Here is a 15,675-nt window from a genome sequence, read left to right on the forward strand (position 1 = left end):
GAATAAAACATCATAGCGCATATACTCTGACTCGGCAACACTCTAGGAAAAAGTGGAGTTGCTAATCCCGCTGCAACATCTTCTATAATAGCTTCTACTCATCTGGGTGTACCTGCGCGGCATGAAATGCATCCCTCAGAGAAAAAGGGATAAGTATGAGTAATGTACCGAGTATGTAAGGCATAAAAATCAGCATAATAAAGAATATAAGGTATGAACAACCATATCATAGAATCATAGAATATATAGTGAGATAAGAGAGTAACCTGTACATATGAGTGCCCTTTTAGGTCGGATGCCATGCATGCTTATATTTTCCTTTAAAAATATTTCTTTTTCATATACATAGAAAATAGAATATGTCATATCGCCCACATATGTTCCGCATCCGGACATCTCGCGTCCGGGATGAAAATTAATCCAACTGATCAGGTGGCAATGCGTCTATAGCGCAACATATGGCCATTCCCCATATCCCCCATATACATATACATATACATATACATATACATATACATATACATATAGACAGCATGTATGAGAGCCCAACGAAAGTCATGTATCTATCGGAGTGACAGAAGATCGGTAATCTCCGATTGTTTTATAGACTAACCATGGTCGCTTTGTCTCACATGGAAGGGACAATTGCTATAAGATGAGACTATTATTCAAAAATCAAGACGAGAGTCATATCAAGCACCTTTCAGACATGAAGCCATTCTTATCATAGCCATCATAAACATATTCTCATCCTCGACATCATCAATGTCGTTGTAAAGCATATCCATCGTTATTGTCATAAAAGCTTGTAATACTGTAAACCTTTATTTTGGAAAACTATAGACATTTTAGAAAATATTGACGGGTTATAAGAAAAGTAGTCATTTTCTTGGGACCATTGACACCTAGCTTTTGAAAATAAAGAAAATATGGAAGCACTTATGAAACCATAACATCGGGATCATGCCTTGAAAGAAAAGGGTAAGCCTTACATACCTTGTCCGCTTCCTTATTCAATCTCACTTAACTCTTGGCCTTCCAAAAAAAATTTATAACAATGTTAACGAATGCAAACATTAACTGTAGATATCCAAGATTCTCATTCTAAACTAACATTTTTTCTATCGAAATTTCGGCAGCACTTCTCCTGTAAATACACCATCCCCGAGATTTTAACTCGGCCATAATATCAAAAACCATCCAAAAACAACAACCAGCAGCACATATACCATTAAATCACTTCAATAGCCCACAATACAACTCCAAACAACTAGCTCAAAATTTACGACAGCAAAATAGAGTTTTTTAACCTTTATTTTATAAAATCTTTAACCATACCAAATGGGGGGTCGTGTGGCTGCAACCAGCAGTACCCACACCCTTTTTAAAATACTTTAAATTACTACAACACACAACCTAACCATCTACAACTGCAACACCACAACGACAACACAATACGCGACTTCGATTTAACTACTACGACTTCCATTTAGTTGTTTCTAACGTCAAATATCCTTATATATTTCTTTCACTTCTAGCATAATTTAATATATTTAACATACCCCATAACAACCTCATAAACTTCAATTGAAAGAGAAAACCTTACCTTGCTCAAAATTCACCAAAACTCGCCAAAACTTGCCTCGAAAGCTCTCGTAGTGCGGCTAAAATTTTGGGGCTGTATGGTAACATTTTGGGCTGCTCCAAACCATAAATTTATATTAACAATAACTTCATAACATCTTGGTATACCCTAGATAATTAATTCATGGAACGAAATTGGAAAACTTACCTCTTTTCTTCTCCAAATCCGTAGGTCTTTCTCTCTAGTTTCCTCTCTTCTTTCTTTCTCTAGAACTCTCTTGAACTTGGAAGATAAAATGACTTGTTGATAAGTTTGATCATCAAACACACACACACACACACACACACATATATATATATATATATCTTCCACCACTTATCCATATTTATAATTAAGCCCCTCAAATAAGAATATAAACACATGACCCCCTTCTCCATTTTTCTAGAACTTTCTTTAAAAAAATAAAGATGACTTAATTGTCTTGCCATGCACACTTTGATTCATATATATTCATCACATGGCCATAAAAGAGTGCACCCCTACGTGAATTTTCTTGAACACTTTGGTCTTTCAAGAACATTCTTGAATATTTTGTGAAATTCCCGTTTTACCCCTAGCCTTCCACAATATTACCATAGGCCACTTTGCGAATTTTCCTTTTTGCCCTTTGCTTTTTCCAAATTTCCATACTATTAATGTTCATAAATAATATTCATAACCAACTTGTATATTAAAATAAATTTTGGAAGATGGTCATTCCCTTAACTTTACCACGACTGCCTTAAAATATCCAACCGTATAAAATATGAGATATAACATCTATCTTATTTAATCTCACTGAACTTTACTTTGATAAGCTCAAACTCTTCTAAATCATTATGATTTATCTTTAAAAATCAACATGCATTTAAGACTGCTCGTATCCCCTCAAACTCTCTCAAAAATATCATTTATGTTTAATACTCTAAACTCATTTCGACTTGATAGTATCATGCACAAAATCAATAATGTAATATTCCTTAGCTCAAGTCATATAATGTATTCAAAACTCTTTTCTCATTAAGACATGAAAGTACATCATTCTTCAACTCAAAATAATGCATAATAAGAAGTAATTGTAAATACTCAACTAAAGTTCATGGGAATATAAGCATGGACGGTAAATTCAAGAATTCGAATTATGGAAATAATCACAATCTTAAATAAATATACATAGAACTCGATAAAGGGAATCGTAACTTATTCGAAAAACTCAATACAATATGATTAAACTTAAACTTGAACTCATACTAACTGAATGGAGATGTAGTGCACGAGGATGAACTTAGTTCAATGCTATGATTAGCCTTACATACCTAGAAGAACACTGTTCTTGGCGAAACTCAAAAAACTCTATGAATACGCTTGAACCCTAACTTTTTCCTCCTTTCCAATCCTTGCTCTAAGTGTTTAAATTGTTAATGAGAGAGAAAAATGTCATAGGGTACTGATAAGGGGGTTAATTTGGTCCCAAAACGTCAAGATATTGGTTTGAAAATGGTGGATACTAGACGAGATTGACCCTTATTAAAATCGGTAGAAGCCATCTATTGGTACCTCCTACGGTCCATAGAAGTACCTAGGGGGCCGTAGGATCCCTCTCGTAGAATCACACTTGAGCTACTAGAAACTATTGGTCCTTAGAGGTTGGGTTTACATGTCCCTCCTATGGGTCGTAGACCCACCTACTCGACGGACAAGCTGATCGTGGAAACACATTGGGGTCCATTGAGGTTGGGATCTACAGACCCTTCTACAGTTCGTAGAACCTCAAACGGGTTGTAGACCCTCACACATGGAAACATGGTACACTTCTAATAGCTACTGGAATTGTAGGGTTGGATCTACGAGTCCTTTTTACTGGTTGTAGGAACTTGCTCGTGGAGTGGGTCTGAAACTGGGATTCAGGGTCTCCCTTACGGACACCATCTACGGTTTGCAGAAGTTACAGAACCCAAACTTTTTACTCGCTTTGGTGAGTATACCCTGCTTTGGCAATGTCTCTTCGGCGAGCTTAAGGGGACCAGATGGTTTTTGCCTCTGCGAGGTTTGTGCGGCACCCCTGCGAGGAGTTTCCACACCGACGAAGGGTGCATTGTGCACCTAGGCTCACATCCTAGAGTTAGTCTTTCATTTATGTTTTTTCATAGATCTTCAGAATCCAACTTAAACAAAGGCACTTAGGGAGGAAAGATGAATAAATAATGACTTTGTTATCTTGTATCCATTGTTACTTTTCCCTTGTCAGTATATTTGTCCATAAGAGGTGACTAAATCAATGTTAGTTATTCTTATAAAAAAAGGTCAATGTTTGTTGCTCTTCAGACTCTATTTGTGGGATTTCACTGGGTATGTTGTTGTTTGTTGCTCTTCAGCTATTAATTTATGTGTTTCTCGATTTTCTCCCCCTTCTTTGACGTGGTTTTGTTTCTACTCTAATTTTTAACATGTCCTGATGTTTTTAAGTGCAGTGAGTTTACAGAACATGAGATGGTCCCAACGAGTACAACAATAGAAGGGCCATTTGGACCAGCATTAACCACCTCTTCGGACGGGTTTGGTGCTGATGATTCTTCCTTTATGAACTTTTTCAATGTATGTACTATGTACTCAACCTTCCTATGATATTGATGTATAATTTCCTGTCTAACATCTAAAACTATCACGTTTAAAATTTTAGCATCTTTTCATGAACTTTGAACCGAAAAGAAGCTTCTGTTTACTGCCAAATGGTGGTGAGCCTCTGTCTACCTTATTTGCTTTATTTGTACATTTCTACTTGGCTTCTCCAGTCTCTCAATTCGTGCAGTGAAAAGGTGTCAAAATGCTTGCCCTTGTACGTTTTCTTAAAACTGTTGTTGCCTGCTATGTTGCTCAGACTCTTCAAAAATGTGAACGGGTGCGTGTTGGATTCTCCAAAACCAGTATGTTTTTAGAGAATCCGACACGGGTGCGGCATCAAAAGTAAAGAGTCCGCGCAACTTAGGTCGCCTGAGGTTTTCTTGGTTGAAGATTTTGTTATATTCTTGTAACAGCTTTGTAATGCATGTGTAGTCTTTGATCATTTACAGAGACCATCCATTACGATGATATATGTCTGAATAAGCCATGCACGCCTTTGTTGGATGAGTTAATGCACATGCACCCCCTTCCCAAAACAAAAAATCATGAGGAATACTGTTCTATCCGGGAATTTGTGGAAAACATTTATTTCCAAAAGAGATGACTATGGGTTGACTAATGATGATACCAAGTGACTGGAACTGAATACGAGAAATTATAGTATGGAATCCTTTCTGTGAGTAATATAAATTTATTCTCTGTTGCTAACTGAAACTGTTCGAGATGGCTTCACTTGGGGACTAGCAAATGTAGTTATATGTGTTTGAAGAAAACGTGGTTATAACAGAAGCTGGCTATTCTGAGATAGTCTAGTTAGGGAATAAAAATGCATCTTTTACTTTGGGATATGAGTGAGGCTGCATTAGTAGATGAATGCATCATTGAAGATCAATAAGAATGTCTTCTAGTGTAGTAAACATTGGCTTTAAAGTACTGGAAAATCTTCCCCACTGCTCCTCCTCCTTGGGGTTAGAAAAGTTCTGAGATTGAATATTGTTTTTGCAGACTGCTGCAACTATTGGGCATACCTCTTCAAATATTGTGAACTCTGGACTGCCATATCATTATCCAGCTCAAGCTGTTGATCCATCAACCCGAGTTCTAGGTCCCCTACCATCTCCTGCTCCAATTTTGCAAGTCTTATCACCTGTTCAGTCAGCTCCATCACTTCCTCCGCAGTCGCGCCGTGATTCTGCTAACCTGATTAATAGTGCTAATTACCCTGCAAATCTTGTGAAGCCTTCTTTCTTTACACCTCCTGCATCCGTAGGAGATTCATAAAAATCTCAAGATTTCACCAAGTCATGATACGAGTCCCTCCTATAGTCCGTAGAAGCTTCTACGGGTCGTAGATGACTCTCGTAATGATCCTTTGATGCAAAAACTTAGCTGTTTGGACTGATCTAAGTTAGAATATTTCAGAGCGTTACAAATGCGCTGGAATAAGTCCGCGGAAAAAACTCTTACTTTGATTTTATTATTCATGATCGTAAAAGATTCATGTGTGGCTTTACTTTTATTTTTTTGTCTTTCGTGGAAAGATCGAACCAGTGTGTCCACCAGTAAACTCGGAGTTCAAATTCTATAACTGATGCTATGAAATGGATAATAGATCCCCATCTCTGATTCATGATGTACTTAACTTTGACTTGACCTATAATTAATCAAAATACCTATTTTAAAAAAAAGTATTATTGTACATGTAGGATGACAAATTTTAGTGATACAACTATATGGTTAAAAAATTCTTCTTTTTTCTTATATTTTTGTGTTATTTGGTAGACACTTGAGATTCGATTAATCTTTATTTATGTTAAAAAATTTGGAGGATAAATTTCTTATTAAAATAATTTAATTCTGAAATTCAAAATCTATGATTAAAGAGCGTTGATGTGTTACAACTCCACCACATATTTTTATGGTAGTTTTTGTTTTCCTACCTCATATTTTTATGGCACACTTTTTTTTCCCTTTCATAAATATAAAAAAACAGAAATGACAAATATTTTAGTATCATAAAAAGGAAGAGCATATTAGATATTGACAACTAGGGTAATATAGTCATTGTCTTTCTAATGGCCACAACACCACTTCTGTTTTTTTCCACTCTTCCTTCAAACTAGGTCCCAAATTCTGCCACCTATATCCACTTTACTTCTCTACAACCTCTCTCTTTCTTTTTCTCTCTTTCAATTCAACAGTTTTCAACTTACCCTTTTCACCTCTTTCATCTCTCTGCATTTAAAGCAACACATAACACACACACTATTCCCACGCTATTCCACATTCCAATTATGGACTACTAGCTAGATATTTTCTTCTTTAATTTTCAAAACCACTCCATTTTTCCCTACAAACGGTTACTATAAATTTTTCTTGAAAACTGACCAAGGAAAGACCAACCCAATATAACAAAAAAAGAAGCCAAAAACATAGGAAAGATTGAATTTTTAGAGAACCCCAGATGGATTTTCCTTCATTCTTGACATCATTAGCAACTTCTTTTATTTTATTTGCGGTTTTGATGCTTCTATTTACATGGCTTTCAAGAAAACCAGGGAATGCTGAGGTGTATTATCCAAATCGGATCTTAAAAGGTATGAATCCGGTTGAAGGTGGGTATATGACCCGGAACCCGTTTGCTTGGATGAGGGAAGCTATGTCATCATCTGAAACTGATATAATCAACATGTCTGGAGTTGATACTGCTGTCTACTTTGTTTTCCTTGGCACTGGTAAAAGAAATTAACTATCTTTTTTACTTTTCTGTTTTATGCTAAATTTTAAGCAATATTATTGTTTTTTTTAACTAGATGTTTGTGTACAAACAAGAGGAAGTTATCTTTGTTATCCTCCTAACTAGAGGTCTGGGGTTGAGACTAACTAGGTAACAGGGTGACCTTTTGTTTTAACTAGAAGTTTGGGGTCCAGACTAACTAGGTAACAGGGTGACCTTTTGCCTTTAACCAGAGGGAGGTGTGAGGTTCGAAACTAAATAGGTAATGGGGTCACCTTTTGTCTTAACCAGAAGTCTGAGGTTCGTGACTAAATAGATAATGGGTTCACCTTTGTGTTAGGAGCACTTTACTCCACATGTGGCCATGTGGGGGTGTGTTAGTATGAATTCGGGTTTAATGCGGGTATCATACACGGCATGAAAAAGCCGGTAGAGTTTGTGTATTTTATTTTTATTTTTTCAGCCTTTTTATATTTTTTGTAAATTTTAGTTTGGTAATTTTAGCATTCAGTTATTTTTGTGGGGCAGAGAGTTTGGTAGGAAGCATAATGAGGAAAGTAAGTGGTTGCTCTCAAAGCAAACCAACCAATTCAACCGGCTTTTTAGGATCTGCATTTCTTACAAAGAAAGGTTTTTGGTGAAAAATACAATTAAAAAAATGGGGAAAACATATGTAACTTATCATATCCTTAAGGGGTCGTTTGGTACGAGTGATAAGGAATAATAATTTTAGAATAAAATACAGGATTATTTTATGCTGCATTTAATTAGGGTATTAATTAGCCTCAAAATTATTTATTCCACTATTTGTACTACATAATAAGTTATCCTACATATATGGTGGGATAACTAATCCATGGTGAGATATCCAGTGCGCACAAAGTGCTCACCTGAAGGGCAGAGGCTGTGGCAGAGGTTATAGCGCTTGCGGTTTATCCTAGAGTTTCCAAAAAAAATAATAAAAACTAATCCATGTAATAATTTTGTCTATCGCAACCCCCATACCACTCGGCCCTTAAAGTGCAAAGAATACTTACATAATTTAACCAGCCTTACTTTCTTGGTAGCCAGTTCCCATTTATTATATCAGTGCCATTTTTTAGATGTCCTAGTAGGTTAAGAATTACTTCTATCAAAGAGCGTCCATAGCCTTTATTCAAGCATTTTATGCACCCGTATACCCTTTGACCGACCCTACTATTGCTACAATATTTGCACATGTTTACGCTACTACCTAGAAGTGTAAACAATCTTTTATAATGTGATGTGAGCGTTGATGGAAAACTATATGCACAACGGAAGCATACTAGAATCATACTGCTTACATGAATAATAGATAACACATATGGTTATGCTAGAACACATATTATCATGCTAGAGCACAAACCTTTTGAAATTTAATTCGATAAATACCTCTTGAAGCGTGAGCAGATACCTTCAAGCGAATCCACAAGTTACACTGCAGTTCTACGCTCTTCTACAGTGATCCTCAGTTTATAGGCAAACTCTCTCAATACTTTGGTGGGCAAGTATCGCATAGAAAACCCTACATCTTTCCTTTTTTAGGTTAGGAGAACCCCTATTTATAGGGACTTTTTTCCAATCCAAACATGAAACTAAAAACATGTATTCTCCTTTTTTTCCTAAGAATAGGAGTTTGAGTTCTAGTTAAAAATGGGCACTGTAGGGACCACATAATTAATTAATGAGGCTCCCTATTATGAAAATAATTCAAATAATTAATTTGAACCCGGACCCTGCGAATAGCAGGAGCGTAGTGCGCCGGGCTGCTCTTTTACCATAATAAATTATAAATCATTCCACTAGAAATTCGTAATTGCACTCCTCTATTTATATTTTTGAAATTCCCCATTAAACACTTATGTAATTCCTCATGTTAAGATTACATATACTAATCAATAAATTAAATTACTGACGAATTTAACTTAAAGATTAATTTTCTTTAGATCACTACTTAATTTATTTCATGTGTCGGATTCATAAATCCACTTGCAAGGTTTGACACAATGTAAACTTATAAGCTTTTCAAAAAGGCATATCATCAATCTCTATATCGAGACATGGATTCCATCAACTAACTTATTATTTCATCAATATATATTATTATCATCTAATCTACCCGGCATATTGACCCATCTCAGAATCTTACCTTTTAATAAATCAAAACGATAATTAATATATAAAGATTATAATAGTTATATCAAGATTAAGAATATAAGTACATTTAACAGTTTAGAGAATATGTTTTTGTCAGCAGTCTAAAACAACTATCTCTACTCGGTCCCGTTCAATACATACAAAATACACTAGCACAAAAAGTTGAAACTATACCGTTCTCATAATCAAAATAAATTACATATAATCTTGTGCTACAATCATATCGATGGCTTGTCCAATTTTCATCTTAGATTGTGAACAAAATACTTTATATTTATAAGAACTGATGATTTAATCCTCTGTGCATAAGCTAAAACTCTATACACTAAATCATTTACTATATAAGTAAATGAACACATAAACGAATATATGATCTATTAAAACTTTTATTAAAATTGAATAAACAATTGTTCTATAATAAATACTATATCTAAACTCATGGTTAATAGTATATATTCCATGGTTAGTAGTATATATCCCAACAATCTCCCACTTAGACTTTTAATCATCACAATTTCTATAATATACAATATCCAAATGCATGGTTAATAGTATATACCCTAACAATCTCACACTTAGATGTTCAATCTTGAAAATTGCTCGAATACTATGTCTAAACCATGATTAATAGTATATACCCTAACAAGTGTATAGAAGTTAAACTTGAAAGTAAAAATGGATAACCTTATGTTTAGCTTTTCTATTACCAGTGGTGCATTTTCAATTTGTTACCATCCCTCGTCTTTTTTTCTTTCGTGGAAATAATTCTATTTCTCTAATTTATTGTTATTATCTACTGGAAGATTTTGTCTGTTGTGGTAAATACTTTTTGGATTTGGTTATGTTTCAATTTTAAAGAAAGTTTTCGGAAAGTTCTTTTTTGGGATAATTGGTGTTTGGATTTGGATTTAAAAAAAAGAATTTTCACAGCATGTAGGTGAGAAGTGTACTTGGATTACAAGAGGAAAATTTTCCAGAAATGTTTTCGAAGATCTGGTTCTTGAAAATGATTTTTTTAAAAAAATACTTTCTAACAAAAAACAAACAGCTCGTCCGTTATAAGCAAGACATGAAAAGAGAAAATATAAGAATTGTAAGCAATTGAAAAAAAAAATCAAAGAATATTTCAAGAAGAAAAAAATGTCTACATTATATTGAAACAAGAGTAATAGACAATTATGCTAAATTAAGCGACAAACTAATAAAAAATCGTACCTAGCAATGTAAAAATACTAATAGTTGAAATAGTGGATAAATACAATTAAGAAAATAAGGATCAAAAAATTATTTGATGACTATATAACTGATTTCCTCTAAAATTATAGTTATTTTATTACTGGGATATACTATATTGAGAAATAAAATTACAGTTGAAATTTAAAATATAATATGATCAAATAAATCAACTCATAATTTTTCGTGCATCGCGTGGGTACCATGCTAGTATTTTCTAACAAACACCAAACAACTCGGGTTTTGATTTTCAGAAAGGTTCTCCAAAAGCTAACGAAATCCAAAAAGCTCCAAATACAATTAAATTTCTTATTATTTGTTTGGGCTCAAGTGTGATGTTATAGAGAAGAGATAAAGACAATGTGATTTTTCCAAGTTAGAGATTTCAAACTTAGATGTAATTCGTTCATAGCTTGTAATATATGATTCTCAATTTGTTCAAATTTTGCTTGCTTCCATAATTGAAATCCAAAGTAGTCCATTTTCGAAAGTCGTTAGTGGAGCCAAGCTGTTGAAACTTCAAATGTGAATTCATTTGCATTAGGTAAACTGAACTTGAGAGTGTAAAGAAATTCTTGTATAACACTATTTATCTTTTCAGCTTTGGGAATATTTGTATTCTCCGGCATTGTTCTGCTGCCTGTACTTCTACCAGTCGCTGCAACCGATCATACTATAAGGGCAGGTAATAGCACCAGCAAGGGGACTTTCAATGAACTTGATAAGTTATCTATGGGGCAAGTTGGCGTAAGTTCTTTTGACCTTTCCTTAACATTATCTATAAATATATGTAAACCAGTGTTTCATGGGCATTTGTCTAAATTAACAAAACTTGCTATGTTATTGTTTACCCCTCCATTTTCTTTATTCTGTTATTTACAAAAACCAAAAACGTAGGATTCTGATTTATTATACATAATCTGTGCATCCACTGTTACTTTATTATTCTTCGTTTGTTGTTGCTGGATGAATTCTTATATTTCTATTTTTTCCCATTGGTGTTGCAGAATTCAGGTGCGCGATTGTGGGCATTTATAGTTGCAACATATTGGGTTTCCATTGTTTCATACGTCTTTCTGTGGAGAGCATACAAGCATGTTACAGAATTGAGAGCTAAAGCTCTTACGTCTCCAGAAGTTAGAGCCGAGCAATTTGCTATTCTTGTCAGGGATATTCCTTCTGTTTCTGAGGGTCAAAGTAAAAAAGAGCAGGTAGATTCATTCTTTAGTGCCATCTACCCTGAAACATTTTATCGATCAATGGTGGTGACAGACAATAAGAAGGTAATATCCTAGATCTCACATTCTCTGTACTGTTTAATTATTCTTCCACTATGGATAGTTGCATTACTTACACATTCTCATTTTACAAAATCTGCCATTCTACATTAAATTCTGAAAGTCAAAGGTCCTTCAAGCTCATTTACTAATACTAATATTTGAAGGATGGGCTTGTGTGTCATTTACTGAATATTCTGTTAGTATTTAATTAGCGTAAATTTTAAATTTCTTGTAGATTTAAAGTGTGTGCTTTTATCAGGTGAACAAAATTTATGAAGAATTAGAAGGGGATAAGAAGAAGCTTGCACGTGCTGAAGCCATCTATGTAGAGTCAAAGAACACAAATCCTGATGCACTAAAACCCTCACATAAAACTGGTTTCCTTGGAATTATCGGTAAAAAGGTGGATTCAATTGAATTCTATAATGATAAGATTAAGGAGTTGATCGAAAAGCTAGAAGCCGAACAGAAGGTGACTCTCAAAGAGAAACAACAATCTTCTGCAATTGTCTTTTTCAACAGCAGGCTGGCTGCAGCTTCAGCATCACAGAATTTACATGCCCCAATGGTTGACACATGGACTGTTATAGATGCTCCAGAACCCCGACAGTTGATTTGGACTAATCTTTCGAAAAAGTTTTATCAGAGAATAATTCGCCAGTATGTTGTGTATGTTGTTGTGTTTCTGACCATATTCTTTTACTTAATTCCGATTGGGTTCATTTCTGCTTTGACAACTTTGGACAATTTGGTGAAGCTTCTCCCGTTTTTGAAACCGATTGTTACACGGACGGCAATCAAGACAGTACTAGAAGCGTTTTTGCCTCAACTTGCGCTCATCATATTTTTGACTTTGTTGCCAATGTTTCTTCTGTTTTTATCCAAAGCAGAGGGCATCCCATCACAAAGCCACGTGACAAGAGCTGCTTCAGGGAAATATTTTTATTTCATAGTGCTGAATGTATTTATTGGTGTTACTCTAGCTGGAACTTTATTCACTTCCTTAAAGAGCATCCAGCATGATCCCAACTCTATTTTCAGTGTGTTGGCAAGAAGCCTTCCACAAAATGCAACTTTCTTCTTGACTTTTGTGGCTTTGAGGTAAGTCCAGTGCTCACTTTCACTTCTATATTTCTTCAGCTTCTTTTTTATCTCGCAACTTTCTTCTTGATCTTGTGCCTGTGAAGTGAGTGTATAGCATACTTTCCCTTTTGTTTTATCAGCTACCCTTTTATCTTTTTTTATAATGGTATGTTGTCTTAAGTCATCGGTGATATGGCTTCTGTCTTCATCACATCTTATGAGCTGTTCGTTTGTTTCTAACTGAAGAGCTGGGAAATGTTTGACTTGAACTGAGTTTGGCATGGGTCAACTGTTCTCTTTTCAACGCAGTCCTAAACAATTGCATCCTTTGTGTCTTTTGCTTCTGTCAATGAATTTCCCTTTAGATGGTACCTGAGTTATTGTTTTTATCAAGTGTGTACGTATGTCAGTTCATAATGGTCATAGGTAGTAATTAAAGAGAATACTAATGCTCCTTCTAATCTCAACAATGGATCGTTGAAGTTTATTTTCTTTGCACAATTCAAGTTGTTTTATGGTCCTGAATGTTAATTCCTTTTGTTGGTTGTTTCCATTCTGCTTCTCCATATGATATAGTTGGTAGAGAAAGGAACATCATCTTTTTGGTTAAGGAATACTCAAACGATTTTGCTTATTCGTTGATCTCAGGTTCTTTGTTGGCTATGGGCTGGAGCTGTCTAGAATAGTTCCTCTAATCATATTCCATCTCAAGAAGAAGTATTTGTGCAAAACTGAAGCTGAGATAAAGGAGGCTTGGGCTCCTGGCGATCTAGGCTATGCAACTCGATTTCCCAATGATATGCTGATTATGATGATTGTCCTATGCTATTCCGTGATAAGTCCAATAATTATACCGTTTGGTGTGGTATACTTCGGTCTAGGGTGGCTTCTTCTCCGGAATCAGGTGACTATTACTCCCATTGTTCTACTATAAAGACCACAAGTTTTATAAAGGGACTTTTGGTATGTGCCAAAAGTTCTAGTTCTTTCTTGAACACTGTCCAATCAAAGAGAGTAAGAACTTGTTTTGGCATTGTAGTGATCAAAATGTGATTTTCTTTTTCTTTCCAAACAGGCACTCAAAGTGTATGTCCCCTCATTCGAGAGCTACGGAAGAATGTGGCCCCATATTTACACGCGCATGATAGCTACCTTGATATTGTATCAAGTTACCATGTTAGGTTACTTTGGTGTTAAAAAGTTCAAGCCTACTCCAGTTCTTTTTCCACTTCCAATATTCTCCTTGCTCTTTGCATTCATTTGTCAGAAGAAATTCCATCGGTTCTTTGTATCTCCAGCCCTCGAGGTTGTTTCCCATGAACTTAAGGAAGTCCCGAACATGGAAATTGTGTACAGGTCTTTCATTCCACCTTGCTTGAGTGCAGGCAAACACAATGAGCATCAATTTGAGGACGCGTTATCTCATGTGTCCAAACCAGGGTCTTCTTCAGTATGATGTGAAACAGTTGCAAAGATCTTACCACTCTTTTATTTGTTGTATGTAGATAGGGATACTTACATGGGATTAGTTGGTCTGTGTTGTTGATAGTTTGTACCTAGGATTTTAGCTTGTCTTGCTTTGTGTTGTCTACTTTATTGGATAATTGCTCTGTGTGCATAGTTTGTTTGGGATCTTAATTGTTTTCACAAATTTCTGTTTAGAAAATTAGATTGTTTTGTTATTATGTAATGATATTAGCATGAATTGCTTGGATTTTCAAGCACTTAGTGGGAATGTTTGATATTGACTTCACTTTAGCTCCGTCCTTTTTTCAAAGTTTGACAACAAATAATGCTCTCGCCGTTGCATTTTAGGGGGGGAAGCGTGCAAATATGTTTTTTTTGGTGTCGCTAGATAACTAATATCTAATGTATAATTTTTTTTTTTTTTTTTACAAATGTACTTAGCTTTTGAGAATAATTCAGACATATGGGACTGGGGTTGAAAATTTCTATCCGAAGAACATGTAAAAATTGTCTTAAATTTCCTTTATATATATCTAAATTTGTTTTGCCAACAAAGTGTTTTTGTTCTTTGAATTTTAACAATTCAGATTTACTTCAAAAAAAATTCAAATTTCAAATATAAGTTTCATATATCATAAAGAGATAATGCACAAGTACCACCTTCAACTATGACCGAAATTGCTAAGACACATCTAAACTTAACTAAGGTCTTATTACACTCCTGTAATTCATTTTTTTCATAATTCCGTGCACCTTTTTGCTTATACTCAATCAGCTTACTTGGAGGAAGTGTAAAACACGTGCGGCCCCACTTTTTTAGTTTAAATAAAACCTTTTTATTTTCCACTTGACCTCAATTTTCTCTCTCCATACTCATATTTCCTTCTTTCTCCCTCTCTATACAAAAACTACTCATTTCTCTCTCTACAAAATCAGAATTTAAAATCAAATTAAATTAAAGAAAAAAATTCATATCTTTTAGTAGGGGTGTACATGGATCGGGTTGTTTCGGATTTTTTACAATTCAAATCAAACCATTTGTGTCGGGTTATTAAATCTATAAACCAAACCAAACCAATAAAAGTCGAGTTTTTCGATATCAATTTTTCTCGGGTTTTTCATAATATCTAATAAAAGTACATAGCAGTGCTTCTTAAAAAGAGTTCTAGTACAAAATATCAACATATAAGATGGAGGCAGAATATTATTTGAAGTTTTAACTTTATAATATAACTTTATAAGATGAGCTTTTTTTGTATATTATTTAGATGTGCTTCTCAAATCTAAATCTAAATGTAAGAAAGAAAACAAAATTATGAAAAATTTTAAAAAAATATTTATAAATTACATTTTGATAAATATTTTTATGTGTAACATAATTTAAAAGTAGAATATCTATAATTGGGTCGATTTGGGTTCGGTTTGACTTTTTTTTAGTTAAAACCAAACCA

At 34.6% G+C, this 15,675-nt stretch overlaps 2 protein-coding genes across 2 annotated transcripts; both read left to right on the top strand.

Annotated features, from left to right (window-relative positions):
• The first annotated feature begins 4,051 nt into the window (after window positions 1–4,051).
• On the top strand, window positions 4,052–5,527 carry LOC129890487 (uncharacterized). Its single transcript, XM_055966032.1, has 2 exons — window positions 4,052–4,219; window positions 5,252–5,527. Exons 1-2 carry the CDS (start codon window positions 4,115–4,117, stop codon window positions 5,525–5,527), a joined length of 381 nt encoding a protein of 126 aa, XP_055822007.1. The 5' UTR covers window positions 4,052–4,114.
• Window positions 5,528–6,399: 872 nt separating this feature from the next.
• On the top strand, window positions 6,400–14,510 carry LOC129889053 (CSC1-like protein ERD4). The gene is made up of 6 exons (XM_055964166.1): window positions 6,400–6,981; window positions 10,996–11,141; window positions 11,402–11,677; window positions 11,934–12,775; window positions 13,406–13,661; window positions 13,833–14,510. The coding sequence occupies exons 1-6, from the start codon at window positions 6,711–6,713 to the stop codon at window positions 14,211–14,213; spliced, it is 2,172 nt and encodes a 723-aa protein (XP_055820141.1). The 5' UTR covers window positions 6,400–6,710; the 3' UTR covers window positions 14,214–14,510.
• The last annotated feature ends 1,165 nt before the right edge of the window (window positions 14,511–15,675 follow it).

The sequence above is a fragment of the Solanum dulcamara genome, chromosome 5, assembly GCF_947179165.1.
Source record: "Solanum dulcamara chromosome 5, daSolDulc1.2, whole genome shotgun sequence".
NCBI lineage: Eukaryota > Viridiplantae > Streptophyta > Magnoliopsida > Solanales > Solanaceae > Solanum > Solanum dulcamara.

Excerpts from the sequence above, each read along its gene's own strand:
- LOC129890487 (XM_055966032.1), top strand. The coding sequence starts at position 4,115 with ATGGTCCCAACGAGTACAACAATAGAAGGGCCATTTGGACCAGCATTA. Across the intron at positions 4,220-5,251 it reads CCTTTATGAACTTTTTCAAT|ACTGCTGCAACTATTGGGCA; the intron begins GTATGTACTATG and ends TTGTTTTTGCAG.
- LOC129889053 (XM_055964166.1), top strand. The coding sequence starts at position 6,711 with ATGGATTTTCCTTCATTCTTGACATCATTAGCAACTTCTTTTATTTTA. Across the intron at positions 6,982-10,995 it reads CTTTGTTTTCCTTGGCACTG|CTTTGGGAATATTTGTATTC; the intron begins GTAAAAGAAATT and ends TTATCTTTTCAG. Across the intron at positions 11,142-11,401 it reads TATCTATGGGGCAAGTTGGC|AATTCAGGTGCGCGATTGTG; the intron begins GTAAGTTCTTTT and ends TTGGTGTTGCAG.